The sequence below is a fragment of the Rhodamnia argentea genome, chromosome 11 (assembly GCF_020921035.1).
Source record: "Rhodamnia argentea isolate NSW1041297 chromosome 11, ASM2092103v1, whole genome shotgun sequence".
Lineage (NCBI taxonomy): Eukaryota > Viridiplantae > Streptophyta > Magnoliopsida > Myrtales > Myrtaceae > Rhodamnia > Rhodamnia argentea.
The window spans coordinates 2980752-3000342 of record NC_063160.1 but is presented as its reverse complement, the minus strand read 5'-3'; the positions used below and the strand labels follow the sequence as shown (position 1 = coordinate 3000342).

Below are 19591 nucleotides of genomic sequence, written 5' to 3'. Positions count from 1 at the left end.
AGATTCCGTCACATCATTTTTCAGTCTAAAGAACGTTGTTTTTACTTCACTTAAATCACGTGAGCATCATATTAATACAGTTTATTTTTTTATATTTATGTAAATTTGACGGAATTTTGACGAGGGATAAACGAATGGCATGGATACAAATTTGTAATTTTAAAATGAATGCGTTACACAGAGCATAATTCGCTTTCTTTTTCCTTTTTTTTTTGTGGCTTTCGCCTGATTTGATATAAATTTGGAGGCATCGTCTTGAAGAGGGTTTGATTGGGGAGGGGTCGGTAGGGGCAGTCAAGTCAAATCAATGGTCGAGAGTGACGTTGCGAAGAAGCGACACGTAGGTGGTCCCCCGACCGTTGGTTTTCGGGTCAAACATAATTCGGAAAAAACTATGGCTATAACCTCATGTGTTTGAGTTGCTTATTATTAAGTGTTGTTTTGCGGTCGAATGGTCGCCGGTTCGAATCCCATGAGCCCGAAAATGGAGCTCGGAGAGACTCGCGTTGAAAGACCGCACAGGCCGAGGTTGGAACATGCGCAAGCAAAACGTTCTACATTTGGTATAAATTCAGTTGTAAACTTTTCAATTGGACTAATTTGATACTAAACATTCTATATTTGTGTCAATTCGGTTCACTCCACTAATTTTGGTGGCAAATCGGCGACGTGGACAGCAGCCGTCTTACGTGGCACAACCGAAGCTGATGTGGATAAATTTTTTATTTTTTAATAACCTTTAATAAAGAGCAACGCTTGCCCGTCAATATTGTAATAAAAAAGAAAATCGAAAGAAAAAATAATGTATATCATAAAAAATTTAAAAAGCGTAAAAAAATTTGCTCGTCAACGTGATCGTACCATGTAGGATTGCCAAGGTTCATGTCAATGATTTTCGTCCAAAATTAACATAAATGCAAAATATTTTGGACTAAATTGATTCAACTGAAAGGTTTATGGCTAAATTATTAAAAATGCAATATGTTTAAGATTTTTTGGTATTTCTCTCGAAAGATTTGAAATCACTATTAAAAAAAATGAAAATTTCAAATAAGAGTCCAAAGTGCCCTCATTTTCTTAAATATAGGCCCGAAGTGGACTTTTTTTCACATAAGGGCCTGGAGTGTCTTCATTGTCTTAAATAAGAGCTTGAAGTGGATATTATTTCAAATAAGAACTTAAAGTAGCAATATTAGTCTCAAATAAGGGCAAGACCTAAGTAAATAATGGCCGGCCACTAGCGTTGGCCGGATAGGGCTGGGCAAGGGCCACCCTTACTGACCAAAGGCGAGGCCGGTGAGGGTCGCCTCGCCCAGGTCCTCGCCACCGGCTCAACCTGGCCGGGGCGGGCTAGGGGGTCAACAACGACCACAAGCAAAAGGGCAGCCCTCCTGCCTTTTTTTTTTTTTTTTACTTTTACTTTTTTCATTTTTAATTTAAATTAATTAAAAGTTATGTTAAAATTATATTTTGACGAAAATATCCTTGATTAGCCAGTTAGCGAGATGAGGCCATTATTTGAAACAATCATGGTCACATCAAGCTTTTATTTGAAGTTATTATGCCACTTAATGCCCTTCTTTCAAAGGAGATCCACTTCATGCTCTTATTTGAGAAAATAAAGGTGTGTATGACCTTTATTTGAAAATTTCCCTAAAAACATATAGGAAATGTGGGTACATCAATGGTAGTTTCTCGTGCGGCTTTTCTCTATCGGAAAAGAATGATATATGAATTAGATGGTACCTCGGGTATTGATTAGAGCTCGTATGTGGAAAAATAATTTCGTGCAATTGCTTTGATACAAGATTATCGCATTATTGACGACTAAGTCTATATAATGTTATGGATCTACGGAACTAGTAGTAATAGCTAGCTATCACACGAATAGCTATAAATCATAATTATTAAATTACATGTGCTTCTTTCCTCTCCTTCACTATATTCGTGTTATATAACATTAGTTGTAAATCATAATACTTTTACACGTAAATCATAATAGTTAAAATAATGATGTCAAACAGTTATTACTCATTTAATAGTTGGTATTCATATAACTATGTATGATGTGTTATGATCAACTCTCTAATTAATCGTGATTGTGACGTCTCGAAATTTCGACGTACGTGAGATAACTGGATTCAATGATTTTTAATTATGAATTCCAATCTGGCAAATAATATTAATTTTTTTGAGGATTTAATGGACAATAATTGGATTGATTCGAGACGTCAATCAAAGAAAGTCAAGCCCGGGTAGTCAAGCCATCACGTCGTAGCACTGATACCCTTCACGCCCGAGCCTAGCCCTAACCAATCTCTAGTTGTGAAATTATCAATGTGCTCTCAATTGTTTATGCCAAATGACTAACATGTGCTCATTTATCAAATTACCATTTTGCCCATAGATATTATCCATAAGAGACAAAAGTAATTAATTGTGACTTGACCTTGTGAGCCCCCCTCTAGTCACCCCTCTCTCTCTCTCTCTCTCTCTCTCTCTCTCTCTCTCTCTCTCTCTCTTCCCTGTTATCTCTCTCCTCCCTTCTCTCTCTCTTCTTCCCCCTACTCCCCCCTCCTCCAACGGCATCACTCATCGTGCGACCATCATTACCACCAACCACCACCTCCGTCCGCCCCGGCACCCGCCGGTCGCTCGAGCCTCCACCCATCGCCCGTGCTGCCGTCACCCGGTTGAGCCTCGCCCGCAATCCCCGTGGCCTCCACCCTCCCTCTCGGCCCATGTCGCATCACCCTCCTCCATCGTCCTCCGTTCGCTACACCGAGCCACCCTAGTAGTCGCCGACTCACCGCCCTCTGGCTCGTTGCTACTCGGCCCGACCCTCCGGCCCAAGAACTCCAACCAGTCGAGACCCACGAGCAACCCGAGCCACCCACAACCCACCACCACGTGTCGTCCCGCCGTTGAGCTTGCCCTCCGCCGCCACGAGCCGCCGCCACCCTCAGCGGACCCATGGCCCTCCGTCGCATGCCCTCACCCTCGAAGCCCGAGCCCTTGTCGAGCCAAACCTCGTGAGCCCGTGAGCACCCGAGGTTGAAGCCGCTACCGTGAGCTCGTATCGCTACCGAGACCCCGGAGCTGCCCGTAGTTGCGGTGAGCCACCGCGAGCCTCATTCACCACCGTGTCGCCGCCATCGCCGGACCGTTAGTTAGTGAGTTAATCCCTAATATCTTATTAGGACGTTAATTGCGTTTAGAAATAGATTAATTAGTTTTAATTGTGGATTAATTAGTTAACTGTGGTTAGATTAAATTAATTGACCATGGTTAGATTAAGTTAAACTTGATTGAATTAATTAACCATGGTTACTTTTAATTAATCATGGTTACTTTAATTAATCATGATTACTTTATTATTAACCGTAGTTACTTTATTATTAACCATAGTTACTTTATTTTAACTGTAGTTACTTTATTTAACATTGTTTACTTTAATTAATCGTGATCGGATTAATTAAATGAAGCTAAATTAACTAATTATTGTAGTACCAATTGACTGTGGTCGGGTAAATTAACTAAGATGAGTTGACTGATTAAGATCTGGTCAATTAATTGAGATGGATTTAATTAATGATAATTGTGTTAATTAATTACAGTTTTACTAATTAACCCGATCAAAATAATTAATTTTTTTTGGGTGATCGTTTGATGATTGTTTGTTAACTGCTATATATCTTGATTGTGTATATATGTATGGCTAAGAGATTAATCATCCTTATATAGATGCCAAGTTTGGTGGATAATGCGTATTCATGTGACCATATGTGAACCAAGTTTTGTGCATGAAAATGGCCTTGAGTTGAGTTTTGAGCACGACCGTGTGTGCATTGGACTAAACGCAAAAATATAAACTAGCTTGGTTGCCTAGTGTGCTTGTATGGTCACATAATGGTTACCGTCGCCCAAGGGTACTTGAGGACGAAGCCGATACCCGCGAGCACTTAGGGTCAAGTCCGATATGTTCGTGCCAAGGGTATTTGGAACCACACGACTTATCGGATGCCATTTGCAGCAAGTTACGAACCGACGCTTCCTATAAGAATGTCTAGTTGTTAGTCCATGCCTAGAGTACATTGAATCACATGGCTTATTAGTTGTCGTCGCTAAAGGAATGGGACGAAGCTCCGTTCTGCGAGAAGAGCACCAACTGTCTAGTATGCTAGGGGCAAGTGGCCGTTAGTAATCGGAACACGTGTGTTGCATTATGCATGAAAGTTGTGATGAGTGTTCTGGATGTGTGCCTTGGTTATGTGCTATTAATTGCCATGATACATATTGCATAATGTGTGGACCAATGTGGGGTAAGATTGCATGTGATTAATGATTGATTGTTAGGATGTGCACGATCCCGTGATAGATAAAGCGTGACGATAGTCACGCGCTATTGATTTGTTATCGACACTTATCCTGTGTGTTTAAGTCCCCTTGAGTAAATCAACGCCCTACTCAAACTTAGGCATTGACTCATGGAGATTTTATATCTCACCCGTTGTTATTGATTGTTTTCGGGATCGTAGCCATGAAGGTCCATCTGGTCAAGTTCGAGGTTCCACTGGACCGGTCTGTGAATGTCACACACCATCCGATCCTAGGGTCGGACGGAGTTTGGGAGCACCATGTGACGACCTTCCGGGTCAAGGAGGGCTTGGGGCACCTAGTGCCCCATTGCTTCAAGGCCTGGTTCGTTTGTCAAGGGGACCTCCTCTTCGGGCATATTCGGCGGTATGATGGACCCCCTACGGCGAACCCGAAGATCCAAGCTTGGGATCCCATGGATATTGACACTTCGAATAGGGAAGTGAAGACTTTAAGTCGGACCCGGACTATGACCCTAAGCCCTCGCCAGACTATTACCTCTGAGTAGCTATGGTCGAGAAGACCTTTTTTATGGAGACCTATTGATATGGTTGTTGAGGGTGATGTTAGCCCCTTGTTTGGAATATATATATGAAGTTAACTCTTCCCTAACCCGATATCTTTTTGATGGTTTTAGGTAACAACCCTAAAGAGTGGGCTTGTAGATACTGTAACTTCCTTAGAGTTAATGAATATCCGTAAATGAAAATAGTCTTTTGCTGATGTGTGATGTGACTGTCTACTTTTCTATCCCTGCTATTTATATTATTGTGCGGAGAGTGGCACGTTCCGCAAGCACTTAATAAAAAGATAAAAGAACAGGTCGATAACGTGCCTGGGACGTCATCCTTTAATGACTCGAGACGTTTGGTAGAGTTGTTGCATATCCGGGGATCGAGGCGTGACGGTGATAATAAATTAATTACTAATTAATGCAACATTGGAACTGTTATGTAATTGATTCAATTGGGGAATCATGAATAGTCATTTGTTCAGTAGTTACATTGATTTGATTAATCATGTGGTTATTTAAGATTTGGTAATTTTATATTTGATCACAAAGCAAAAACCCATGCATCCATGGGTGGAATGTCTTGATTGCCAACAAATGTGGAATAAGACCAAATATATCTCAAGTGAAATTCAAACTTTTAATATATTTGAATTTGACCTAAATTTTTCATTTTGATTTTCAATTGAGAAATGAATTCTCTACTGATATTTAATAGCAACAATTAAACAGTTTATTTTTTAGGGGGGCTATTATGAATATTTTTTTCTTATTTTGATTGATTAATGATTTTCATTTTGAGCCAAATTTTAATTGACATTTGCAAAATTATAATTTTATATTTTTGTTGTATGGAAAAACTTTCAGATTTCTCAATTTTACATTGAGGTATCTTTTTTGGGGTTTTCATTTTTAATTATTGGGATATGTTCTCTAAAAGTACTAAAACTTGTCACCAAAGTGCAATTAAGTCCTAAAATTTTCAGAAAGTGCGATCAAGGTTTTCCGTTAACTCCGTCCAATTTGGCTAACGGAAAATGCTAACGTAGCATTTTTTATTACTCTCTCTCCTATGTAGCACTGAAATGGCTTAAACAAGAAAGATAAATTCAAAACGACGTTGTTTTGATCAAAATTTGATTTATTAATATAAATATTTAGTTAAATTAAATTAATAAAGTAAGTAAGTAAAAAAGGAAAAAGCAACAAGGGCCCTTGCTGCTGTCCCCCACCATCGCCGGAAGGGCCGATGACCTTGCCTAACGATAGGTGAGGGTTGCTCTTGGTTTGGGAAGGACCGGCCAAGGTCGACCCTAGCCAACCCTTGCCCCCCCCAAAAAAATCGCCGGTGGGTTGCAACAGCAAGGGCCAATGGGGGCCCTCGCTAGTTTTGCTTCTTCCTTTTTTATTTAATTTAATGTAATTTAATTAATATGTATATGAAAAATCAAAGTTTGACCAAAACAATGTTGTTTTGGACTTTTTTTTTTTTGTTTCAGCAATGTTAGCATCACGTAGGTGAAATAAAGTAATAAAAAAATGCCACATTAGCATTTTTCATTAGCCGAATTGAACGAAGTTAACGAAAGAACTCGATTACACTAATTTGATAAGTTTTAGGACTTGATTGCACTTTTTGAAAGTTTTAAGACTCAATTGTACTTTGGTGATAAGTTTTAGGACTTTTAGAGAACATATCCCTTAATTATTTTCCCCCTTCCTCATTCATCTAATCGGTGGAATTCTAGATTTTCTTTTAGACTTACACTCCAAACAATTTGCTAAATGGCTAACTTCAATGCATCTCTCTTAAGCATCTCTTTTACTATATTAGTATAGATGCATAGAAACCATACTATATATAATATTATGTGGTATGTTATGTCATGTCATGAACATATGATGATATAATCAATTACGTAGCATAAAAATATACAGAGAAAATTATCAAAAAAGTCTTAAACCTATTGCAATTGTGCCAATTTAATTTTAGAATTTTTTTTAGCCAATTGAATCCTAAAACTTTTGCAATTGTATCAATTCGATCTGTCCCACTAGTGCTGTTGCGGATAATTTTTAGTAATATTTTAATATTTTTTCGAATTATGTTTTGTCCCTTTCTTTCTCTTTCTTTTTTTTCTCCTTCTTTCTCTAGCCCTTGCCTTTTGCCAGTAGCCCATCTGGGGACCGATTGGAGGAAGAAGAAGGAAAAAAAAATAATAAAAAAACTTGAAAAAAATGTTAAAAGATTATTAAAAAAATGCCAGTGGCCAACGGCGCCACATCGACTATTTTCAAATAATTATTTTTTCCAGTTTCGGTGAGTAAAGGTTAATTATTCGAATTTGAGCCCTTACTGTTTCGTTTTTTTTTAATCAAATGAGCCTCACTATACCGTGAGCTCTCCATGTCCCGACTGATGGGCCATTAGCCTGTTCTAACCAGATCAATAGAAGCTGCAGTCCTTGTGTGAAAATCAGGAAAATTGCAGTGTTTTGAAGCAAAGGAAGCAGTAGTCTGACAACCCTATCAATGGGACCTCAAGAACTTGATTTTCCCAATATTTGCATCATCTGATTTAGACACTACACATTTTCCAAACGAAACCATCATGACAGATCCGTCAAAACGCTCGATGATTTCAGTCTTGGAAACAGTCTCGAATCCTAAAATGCTTGCGAAAAGTAGTCACGGAAACACAGAATTTGCCAGGCCCCGGATCAGCTGAGGATATCATCGACGAGGACAGCAAGAAGCAACATTGTCATATGCCAGTCACTTACACGGCGTATCATCGAGATATACACGTAAATATGGTTTATTCTCTCCGTAGTCTGTCGGGAAAATGATCCTTCTGTCCATTATGTTCACCCAGAAAAGAAAAAAAAGAATACATCAAGTTACAAAGAATACACTGACTTGTCTTTCTTGACTATGTTACACAGAAACAATCACTAGGAAAACTCTCAAAAAGGTCCCCACTTCAGCAGCATATATACAATGACAGTATAATACTCCAGACAAAAAGTCTAATGTAAAAGAATCCCATTCTCGAACACGGGTCCTCTCCGATGTTGCGAGACAAAAACATCACTTGTTTGACCACTGGAACTCGATCTCCAAGTTCCTCGAGGGGCCGCTTTTGCTCTCCGGCAACAGAGGGTATTCCCCAGAAACAGCCCCCAGCATCACAACCCGATCAATCTGAATTGTCACTTTCCCAAAAGAACTCTGCATCAAGACAGAGAACAACGGCCAAGAGTAATTAGCAACTGAATAAGGATTTAGACCTTTTCACATTCCTGTTATTAGAGATAGTAGCCAAAAATAAATTACCTTCCCCATTTTGCTTTTGTTCTTGCAGGATATATTAAGCTTCTGGCCTTTGGGAGGACTTTCAAAGGACCATGAGAAGCTCTCTTCCCACTCCGGATTTGGACCAGTGGAAACAATCTGATTATAAAGAAGAGATTTGCAGGGATATCAAATTAGCACCAGTAAAAAACTGAGGTATCATTATCAGAAACCTGACTGATGAAGGAATTTTAGATGGAAGAATTGGAAGAGAGAACTTGATGTCCTGAAAGGAGGAAAAGGTATAAGATAATATTTAGGAACTTAAGAATTTCACAGTTCCCTGACCAGATGGAAAAGGATCTTACACAATTTTCCAAGTCATTTAGGCAGTAGTTAACCGATTAAATTGCAGGCATTATTTTGTTGTAGAAGACCAAAACTACTTTTCCCGTTCAGCAAGTTTGTACAACATCAAATCAACATCAGAACAACTGTCAAGTGTCAGCTCAATGACAGCATGACAAAAACCTAAGTCCAAACAGTCCGAAGTAGAAACATGGCAGATGTTCATCGAGACTTGTTTTGAAGTACTTTCATGTACTACAATTCCTTGATGCTAAGTGCAAGAGGGCTCATACTGTAAGATGGCTAGGAGTACCATCCTATGCAAAGTGAAGATGGGCTCTGGCTAAACAAATTCTATTTGGTCTTGCAACTTTCACCCAAACCGCTCACAAGGTAGTTGGTAGTTTATAACGAGTTTCAAAAATTTGTTGCTTATACCATGATCAAAGGAGCAACAGATATAGTATATCCAGCTAACCTTAGTTTGCCTGGGTGGTGTGTTGCCAAGTGTGAGCTTGCAGTAAACACTAGGGTTACCAACAGACTGCTTCATATTATTGCCACGCTTGATTATGACTACCAATGTCCCTGGCAAACACTGCAACAGAAATTCAGCCTTTTCCTGGAACCTAGGGGGGCCAGATTGAATCAAGTATTGCAGCAAGGGAATTGCATCTGCCGCAGCCACCGATTGAGCTCTTGAAACCTCAGCTGGGCATGCTGACCAGGCTTGCCGTAGTAGGAAAAGTGCATCTAGAGCAGCTTCTTGAGTTGCCTCAGAACCCGTCTTTAGGGAGGTAACGAGATGAGGAATGCTGAGTGTTGCAGGCTCGGTGGCTCGTAAACGCGGAAAATTGCCAAAAAGTGCATTCAGAGCTTTTAGATACTCCTCATTGACAGTTCCAGTTGCCCACAGATCCTTCTCAATGGCAGCTGCAAGGTGAAAGGACAATCATTAAAGAGGTGAAAAGATGTCAGAATAGAAGCAAGGCCATAAATAGCAGTACAGATGGACAAATAGTCAGGTAAGCAAATTACTAGCACAGTGCGACTGGTTTTCCAACTTGAAGCGCATGGACTTGGTCAGAACAACATGGCAATAGATCAATGTGGCAATAAAATAACTTGAAATGTCAACTATGCTATTCAAGGCATCACTAAGCTGCAATTAGTTGGACTTTTACCGTCAAATGAATGAGAGAGAACCTTCACTCTGAACATGCGATATCCACAAGTTCATGCCCTAGGATGATATTCTATCATTTCTTAAGTGCACAAGGAAACTCGTGATGATAGATTCTCTGCCATGGTTCTCGATCTGACCAAATAAAATAGTGATTTAGAACAATTTAAAGTTATTATGCCCTTGTCCTTCACAATTTTGTACCTACAGCAATATTATTTGCACCGTGGCACATGATCTTTGCTGTCAAAAATTGCCGCATGGATTGAATTACAAAACATGGAAACCATCATCCTAATCTCGCCAAAATATCACAATTATCAGAAAATGACAGGAAGTTGCAATATCTAAGATGCCGAACTGTTCATTCTCTTTATGATTGATGGTTTGATTTTTTTTTTTTTTTTGGGGGGAAGAGGGGTGGGGAGGGGAACAGCAATGAAAATAATAAAGTGCCTTATCACATGCATTGCTTGTGCTTCTCGAATTTCAAAAAACAAACCCTATGATCCTAAATCAGTTACAAAGAAATCTCACCAGTGATAGCTCTGACTGTTTCACTTGAGGCATACTCCTGAATGGTATGGTTGGAGAATAGAAGCTTAATAAACATTGCTGCCTGGACAGATGTCTCTGGATCACTTGAACCAATCAAATCTAATACAACTTGAACACCGCCAGCCTCTGCAACTGCCCTTTTGTTTGATCTACTGTACATTACAAGGTTCTGTAAAGCACATATAGCAACCACTTTCATCTCTTCAGTAGGTTGGTCTTCAAGCACATTCACTAAGGCACGACAAGCTGAAACAGCATCTGCACTTCTAGCAAGACCTTCATTCTGAAATATGTCACCGAGTGCAAGAGTAGCAAGTAGTCTGGCCTGCTGAGCTTGCGTTTGGGGATCAAGAAGGTACTGCGATAAAGGCAAGATTGCAGATTTGGTAGCTTTTGTTTCTCGAATCTTAACATTATTCAACAATACTTCCAGCAGTCTTGCTGCCGTCTCCTCACACTGATGAGATCTAATGAGTTCCAAAAGAGCCTCTACCGCACCACTTTCAGCCATTGCTACGGCACTAGTTGAATCGTCGCTCTCCAAAACCAGGAGAGCATTCAAAGCACCTACTACTGTACTTTCTGAGCCAGAATGGAGTAGCCTTACCAACACTGCAACAGGTACCTCCAGATAAAACTCGGAACTAAATTGGAGTATACTGGCCAAAACAGAAGACGCAGATTCCCATAAAGCATGGGGAAGCAAAGGGTCAGTTTGCAAAATCACTTTGGAAAGCTCTGCAACTCCACCTTCTTTTGCAATTTCATTCGGCCATGCAAGTGCAATTCTTTCTAGGGCCTTTACGGCCCTCTGCTGCAACATATGTATCCCAGAACCGAGTACGCGTACAAGGGGACCAATTACCTGCTGTGCTACTGAGTCCTTCTGGAGGTGTTCTTCTGAAAGCAGATGAGACAGAAGCTCAGCTGCCAATTGCTGGACAGCTGGAGCTGTAGAATCGAGTAAAGGGATGAGAGGCTCGATAGCCTGGTGGGAACTAAGGTTATACTCAGATCGGCATTGGGGATGCTCCAAAATATTGACAAGAACTTGTAATGCACTATGCTGGCCATCTGGCCCGAACTCCGGTCTTGTGAGCAGATGAAAAAGGGGTTCTACCACTTTAGCTGCAGCGGCTCCTTTGGCAATGCCGGCGTTGTTGGTCAAGATCCGAAGCAATTCGGCAAAAGCAGCACAAAGAAAATCTGGTGCTTCATGGAGGATATCAAGTACGCCTTCAATAACTCCCGCTTTCACCATTTCCATCTTACAAGCAGGTCTGTCTTTTCCCAACTTCACGAGAGCCCTTGAAATAGCTTCATGAAGCAAGTAATTCCTTCCATAGAGAAGGCCAACAAGCGGAACAACTGCACCATGTGCAGCAACTAATTCTGCCAGCTGCTCATCCTCAACAAGTTTTTCCAACGCGCGAACAACTGAATGCTGAGCAGGACTAAATTCAGTAACAAGGAGAGAGACCAAAGGCTCAACACAGCGAGCCGCAGCCATAGTCGATCTGATTCTTGTGTTTCCAAATAGAACACAGCACAACTCAGCTGCATCTCCCTTCAGCTCCATTGAACAACTTGAAGAAAGGATCCTGCAAAGGACATCCACCGCATTCATTTCAACATCAGCAACCGCTAGAGCTCTTGATGGGTTCTCGCTCAATAATCTAACCAATGCAGCAATAGCAGCATGCTGTTCCTTCTCTAAACCAGTGCTAAGAACCTCAACCAGAGGTTGAACAGCTTGCCTTGAAGTTTCAGCATTTCTAATATGGTCAGCAGAAAAAAGGCTTTCCAGAGCTTTAGAGGCACTATACCGTGCACCTCTTCCACCTAAACGCAAAACTGCTACTAATTGACTGACAGCACCAAATGCAGATTCATGCTTCCTTATTTCAGGAGTGCTGAACAAGATTCCCAGTAGGTCAGTAGCAGCTTCTTCAGTAGCATCCTGTGGGCCCAGTGAAAGATACTTGGTCAGGGCTTCCAGAGCACCAGCTTCAACCATTAACATCTTGTTCGACGGGCAGTCTTTTGCAAGCTGGGTCAGAAGCCCGAGCGCCAGGAAGGGTGCATCTGGACGATCAGGAATCGGCTTCAGCAAGTCCACAAGGGCAGGGATGGCTTTTCGAGAAGTTGCCCCCACCCTAATGTCCTCAACTCTGAATAACCTCTCAAGAGCAACTTGGTCGGGATAGCGCACTAGAGAAAACTCTTCTGACAATTCCAAGAGATCGAATATATCAACTTCAGCACAACCAAGTAATGAAATAAGCCCACCTGCTGCAACCGTATTTACTGCACCCGAATTTGACACAGAAAGCAGAGTTCCCCTGCTTCCATTGCAGACAAGGCTGCACATTGCTTGGGCAGCAAAATATCTGTTTGCTGGCTCTTCAGTCTTCAGTAAATTTGCAAGAGCTGGTATAGATTTCATAGTTGCATTTGCTCTAATGATATCTCTATCTTGGAACAAAATTGCCAGAAGCAAAGCACATATCCATATGCTACTGTCCTCCTTATCTTCAGTCTGCATGATTATCGCTCATATCAACAAACATATGATTACATTCAGCAAACGAATTTGGGGAAAAAACAAATCATACCTGGGAATAGAGGGAGTAGTAATGTGTGATTTTTTCCGTGAGGACCTCAACGGCTCCAGCCTCCATGATCACAGTCTTAATTTTTTCATCATGACTGGCAAGCACAGATAGTAGCCATATCGCCAAGTTCACACCATGAATCACTGTCACGCTGCCTGTATCGGATTCACCACTCCCTGTTTCTTCTTTATGATGTCTGAAGAGGATCAAGGCCTCCTTATCATCATGTGTCTGGCCCATCAGAGGAGAAGATTCAGCAGAACCGGCAAGGGTGACCAGAGATTGAATCAGATGAGTGCAAGAATTAGACTGGTTTAGATCCTCTATCACTCTCTGGTAATTGACCTTGGCAGCACAAATAAGTAATGCAGTTCCTCCAATTTTAACTCTCCTGCTTTTTGAGTTAATTATCCTTCTTGCTACTGACGATACACATCCACTGGCGCTGGCAACTGTATCACCCAGAACAAGAGACTGATCACGGCAAAGTCGTGCCAGTATCTCAATAGCTTTGTCCTGCAACAAAGGTTCAGCATTGGCAATTGATGCGACTATAGGGGTGATGCTGTTTGGAAATTCAGCTAGAACAGCCCATGTAGGTTTTATGTGCCCGCTGGATCCTGATCTCGATAGAAATGCAAGTGCATCCAGTGCCTCTGAAGTTGCAATTGGATCGTTGTTAGTAGATTCTAGAAAAGAAACCAATGCAAGAACTATGCCAGAGTGATTCACATAATCAGTTAAGGCGGAATCAACTTGACGAGTATGAAGCAGCCTTGCAATTGCAGCAGCAGCATGGGTCTTCCCAGCAAACGTGCCTTCACGCAGGACCCTGGTGGCAGGGGAAATAATTTCTTCAGCAATTGCTATCTCCGATATTTCACTATCTAATATAAGATTGGCCAAGGCACATGTTGCCTGCTCCACAACACCCAGCTCCGTGGAGTTCGCTAGCACAACCAAGGGCGTGAGAGCTTCCTTGGCAATAGCAGCTACATCCTTGTTCACCTTAATCGATAGAAGAATTGCAGCAAGGCAGCGGGAGGACTCCATTAGAATGTTCTGAGATTCAACATTTAGTAGCTTCAAAACAGACAAAAGGGCCTTCTCCGCAATACTGCTTTCACGCAAGTCCTTCCTTTGATAAAAGATTCCAGCTAAGGCTGATGCGGACTTGGCTTGAGTTTCTTCTTTGCTAGAGCTCAATAGTTTAATCATAGTCTCAATAGCATCATTTGCAGCACTACCCTCTCGCAGGGTGTCACCAAGCGGAGCAACGGAAAGCATGCTCCGTAGTGCATCCAAAACGTATATTTTAGATTCAGGCAGGTCGCTGGTGAGTAATGCCGTGAGCTGGCTAATGGTTGCCGTGTCAGATTTGTGGATTAAATGGTTTAAAGTCTTAGCTGCGATTTCCTTTCCATTTGTGCTTCCATTCTTTAATAGCCACAGTAAAGCAGGGACAGCATCTGCACTTTCTACACATTCACGGATATCTTCACTATGATTGCAAAGATTCCTCAGGATCAATGCTGAGTCTTCCTTTGCTTTGACAGATCCTATCTCCAATATTTGAACAAGTGGAGGTATGCCACCAGCTGCAGTGATCGCCCATTTACTTTCATCGTTCTCATTAGACAGAAGAGAAAGTAATGCAACTGCACATTCTTGCTGCTGCTCTGAAGAAAGCCCGAGAAGAGAAATCAACAACTGAACACCTTCACGTCCCTGAAGAGCACGCCACAAACTGCCTTCATTGTTGCAAAGTGTGAGAAGAGCTCGTGTAAGTTCATCCTGCACTTCATTGGCTGCCATAGTGATCAAACCAACAAGCAGACGCTTGGCATCAGAATTTGCCAGCTTAAGCGAGAGAATGGAATTGCCATACAGACTGGCAAGGGCCTCGATTGTGCGTTCCTGCACAAGAAATGGTAGGCGTGGTTTGAACTGCTTAATTAGCGTCTGCTCAATAACCACAGGATCTGATGCTCGTGTTGACTCTGCTTTACTGTCATATATCATGAGAGCTGAAGCTAAAGCTCCTAATGTATCAGCAACCTGGGCGTGGGAAGTGCATGATTCAAGGCTTTGACCAAGGCTCGAGATGACATATGACAAACCACCAGAAATATTAGCGAGAGCACACATTGCATTCTCCTGCAATGCTTGGGCGTACTCACCTTGCATGAACTCCTTAGACGGAGCAATTGTAGCATTTATCAGTGCAGGAATCCCATTAGTACTGGCAATTTTCTGTCTTGCTTCTTTGCATTGAGCAGAAAGAGACTTGAGAGCATTTGCAGCTTCTGCTCTTATTGAAGCTTCATTTCCTGGTCCCAATAACTTGAGAAGCTGTTTAGTGGTGCCTGCAGCCAAGACATTAGAACAAACAGATGCGTCTTCCATCATCATGCAGGCAAGAAGAAAGCACACATTTGCCTGAGTGCTTGAGTGTCCATCTATAAGCAACTTCACTAGGATATCTGCTCCTCCAGCTTGTATTGTAGCAGACCAGAATCCTTCTGCGCTGCTGGACAGGCTCCGTAAAGCTCCTGTCAATAAGCTATCCACTAAGTTTCCAGCTTTCAGTAGTTGCTTCCAAAGCACTGGAACGACCCCTTCAGTCGAGAAGATTTTCGATCCAACGTGATCCTTAGAGCCACCTTGAGAAACGGCATATATGGTCTTTGCAGCAGCAGTTTGACCTTCAGCAGAGCTGGACTTGAGGAGACCAAGCAATGGAGGAATACATCCTCCTAAGAGAACTTTTACCCTTAGGTCATTCTCTTTGCAAAGAGATCCCAGAACATTGGCAGCTTGTATCTTCACTTCCACGGATCCTGAACGGAGAAGCGAAACAAGCACTGGGACAGCCTGAGAATGAGATCCAACAGCACTGAAAGCGTTTTCACGGGTATCGATAAGTTCCAGCAACTGCCTCAAAGAATGTTCTTTCTCTTGAGCAGAAGAAGCACTTTGCCGCAACTGCTCAATGCACTGGGCAACACTTGCCAATGTTCCATCTGGATCCTCCATGCTACTAGTGCGCTCCCTGCAAGATAATACAGAACATGAGATACGTAGCGAGGAGCTACATAACGATCATTAAGTGCAGGCCAAATATATAATAAGCAAATCTAGCAAATTAGCCCTTCAAAGGAACTTACAAACAAGTAGCGACTTGTTTTCCAGGGAAGGAAAGGAAAAGGCAGAACCAAATCAGATAAAATTTACATCATGGGTATGAAATCGCATATTAGACCAAGAATGGGAGACAATACAGGAATATGAACCGCCACTTAGTGGGAATGAAGAAAACCCATGTATCCAACCACCATGAAGCATTAGACAGTAGGAAAGCATTGTGAGCATTTTGCTGAACTTCATCAGTAAAATCTTATATGAGCAGTTTATTTGTCTTAGCTTGCACAGGTTGGAAGAATAAAACCTGAGAGAAAATGCGAACACCTCATGGGAAAAAGGAAAATTCATGAGAGGCATACAAAATGGTACAGATAATTTTAGACATATTGTATTGTCCAATCTATTCATCTTTAAATTTTAAGAGCAACTCATTCAATAGACTCTCCATATCAGGATTGCCATTGGTATACATCATTTGTGTATTGAAGTTTTTATATGGTGAGTCAGTCAACAGCCTAGATGTCCTTCAGAATCCAAAATATTGCAGACAGACTAGGTACAGATGCAGATAAAAATTCTAACGCTTGCTTATCTCTCTTTCCTCAAGGGAACAGCTCTCTCATATGGATCTAAATCATCATCCCACGCTCCCAAGTCTTCAAAAGGCAAAAATTCTTAAGACGCAAAAAGGCATTTGAAGAAGCGCCACATCAGGCCATATTTTTCATGATTAATTCACATACATATTCTCAAAACAATGCTATCATCCAATGGGCTGCAAATGACCATATCAGTAGAAGTTGAATGTGAAATTTGAAGCTTATAACAATTCATCTCTGATCTAATGCATGCTTATATAGCGCTATTTACATGGTTCAAACACAATGTACCCATTATTAAGAGAAATGCTCCTTGATCCTTATAGACCAAATATTCACTTAATATAACCTATCTCACTCCACATTGTTCAGATTGTTTGCTAGTAACATTTAGCATGGAATTGATCTTTGGTGAGTTATCAAGTCTCGTGTTCATGGTCACATGCGAATCTCAGTTCAATAAAATCTTCGAGACCAGAACAACTAAACCAAACAGCAAAATCACCGAGGTATTCTTGGATGTTATGCATCCCTGTCATAAACAGATGCAACTTTCAAAGTTCATGCCAGAATGGCATGTCAAAACCGTGAAGTCTTTTTCTGGAAATTGCTCCCGAAAAAAACAAAAATACATAGTTGAAACAGAAAATACTCAGAGTAAAGATAAGAAATCCATGTTTTATAACACACAGCAATCAGCATCATAATATCGTGACCCAAACAACAAAGAGGCATCTGGGTAATTGTGGTTCCTGCAGGAAGCATCCAATGCAGGAGAGTAGATGAAATAAGTACATAGCTACACTTCGAAAGATTTACCAACCTTAAATTCATCTTCATAACTGAATGTGGAGTTGGGGGCTCTGAGTCTTGAAGTTTGCCATTCCCGTTTCTTTCCTGCATAGATGAAGATGCACATTAGAGGTACCAAAATTTTGGCTTGCATAAACTAACAGAAAAGAAGAGTGATCCAACATGGAGAATGTAAAAATGATTGTAAGCTGCAGAAAAGTGAAGAAGTTCAATATCCAGTTAGTAAAAATTAAGAAGTTCAATATCCAGTCAGTAAAAATTTCTGCCATTGTCTTTCTAGGGAGTAGGGATGCATATTGATCCAAATTGTACCAGGATCTCGAATTCTGCATTCCATAATTACTTCCTTTGGAAGCTAATTATTAAGACCATAGAGCCTCAGCTACTTCATAAACTCAATCAGTTCCTAGTGCTAAATTCATGTTGTTGATAAGCAGGAAAAGAACAAGTTTATTGTGGTTCATCAAAATTATAGTTTGGATACTCAAGAAGCTCAAAATTGCAAACAAAATTCACAATCACAGAGAAACGAAGCTCAGCTGCAAAAAGCACTGGACAGCTGCATTTACCAAAAGTACACAGCAAAAGAACCAGAGATCCAATCAAAACTAAGATAAACAATGAGGCAAGTAAAATAATGCAAATCTAATGCTGAGATACACCCGGACAAAATAAGGGAACTCTCTTTTTTTTTTTTTTTTTACCAGTTCAATGCCTCGCTGTCGGATTTGAGTAGCAGATGAAGTGAGCAAAGGCCCGAGAACTCAGAGTTTTCAGCAATTACCATATCATTAGCAGTGTGTCCGCTGCCATTGCTGGCAGGGAACCTCCAAGCCAGTGTTGCCGCCAGCTTCGCTTAGCTTCGCTTCAAGAACTTAGACTGAAACAAGGATCGACCCAGATCCCGCCCCCACTCCCCAGATCTACCCTCTCAGCCACAGTCAAAGCATCAAGATCTCCTGCAATTCAGCAAAGCGCAGACAAATTCAGCCTCACGCAGCAGCAAAACCAGCTACCTCAACTTCAGTTCAGCAAAAACAACGTCCATCAGAGCTAGAAACCCATAATAAATATATAAAAAAACCCACGATCCGGACTCGGTATCTGCCGAAACTAGACACTCGACTCGAAATGCTCGGAAATCAGTCAACTATCGTAGCTATAGTAAAACCAAGCAACACGACAGAGATCGCGTGAGCTCATCCCAAACACATTCACCACAATCCTCCCTACCCAACCTCAGTTCTCTACAATAACAACAAAACAGAGCTACGGAACCAATTTCCCAGATCGAATCTGAGTACCTCGCGAACCCATCCAGTCAAATGCGCAAACTTGGAAAATCAGCTCCGATTCAACACCCACACCCCCCCCCCCCCCCCCACCCCACACACACACTCTCTCAAGAATGCAAAACAGAGATAAGGAGAGAGAGAGAGACCCCAACAAGGACAAGATTAGCAGAAAACGAGGATGCCCATCAATGCAAATAACGCAACAAATGCAGATGCGAAGCGAGGGATGGAGAGAGGACCTTGTAGAGAGAGAGAGAGAGAGAGAGAGGGTGTTGTCGTAGAAGAGAAGGGAGCCTCAAAGTGAGAAGATAATAATGGGAGGAAGGGAGGAGAGGGACTGCGTGTTTGTCTCCATTTTCGCCAAATTTTATACCTTAAAAAGCTTCGTTTTTTAATCCCATTCTTTCGTTTTTCGTTTCTGCTCTGTGCGCGACTCTGCGTGCGCATATGCGAGTGAGTGAGGAAGAAGCTTGAGGGAGACAGCGATGGTTCAGTGCGCCACCGACAATTAACACCGCTTCACAGAAACTGAGCAGCTGGCTGGAGCTGACGGCTTGAGCTTGGCTCGGCTTGAGAGTTACCTCGCGCTTCCATTCCGCTTGGAGCAAATCATGCTGGCAGCTAGCTTGTTCCGGATGCATTTGGTTCGGTTTTTGAAAAATATTTGAGAAAAATGCAAAGGATTTCGGCTTAACGGGGTCATTCGAAATGAAACTGGCTTGTCGGCAAATTGTAATTTGAAAGTGTATTGGAAAGCAACTTTCATATAAAATGGTATTTAGAAAAATCATATTTTGTCCTGGGTCGCGTGAACTCGGGCGACGGTAGTCGCTCAACCTCGGGCGACATCGGCA

At 41.5% G+C, this 19591-nt stretch overlaps 1 protein-coding gene across 5 annotated transcripts; it reads right to left on the bottom strand.

Annotated features, from left to right (window-relative positions):
* Window positions 1-1694: 1694 nt before the first annotated feature.
* LOC115744053 (protein CELLULOSE SYNTHASE INTERACTIVE 1) lies at window positions 1695-19124 on the bottom strand. Of its 5 annotated transcripts, XM_048272234.1 has the most exons (9): window positions 18977-19124; window positions 18227-18401; window positions 17453-17526; window positions 12887-15938; window positions 10251-12810; window positions 9009-9463; window positions 8225-8341; window positions 7962-8119; window positions 1695-1730 (listed from the first exon to the last, which is right to left on the bottom strand). In XM_048272234.1, the coding sequence occupies exons 2-8, from the start codon at window positions 18227-18229 to the stop codon at window positions 7979-7981; spliced, it is 6402 nt and encodes a 2133-aa protein (XP_048128191.1). In that variant the 5' UTR covers window positions 18230-18401; window positions 18977-19124; the 3' UTR covers window positions 1695-1730; window positions 7962-7978. The 5 variants fall into 5 exon arrangements, with proteins under 5 accessions (XP_048128191.1, XP_030535002.1, XP_030535003.1 ...); XM_030679142.2 differs by lacking the exon at window positions 1695-1730 and having other exon boundaries at window positions 7691-8119; XM_030679143.2 differs by lacking the exons at window positions 1695-1730; window positions 18977-19124 and adding an exon at window positions 18747-18902 and having other exon boundaries at window positions 7691-8119.
* Between the last annotated feature and the right edge of the window lie 467 nt (window positions 19125-19591).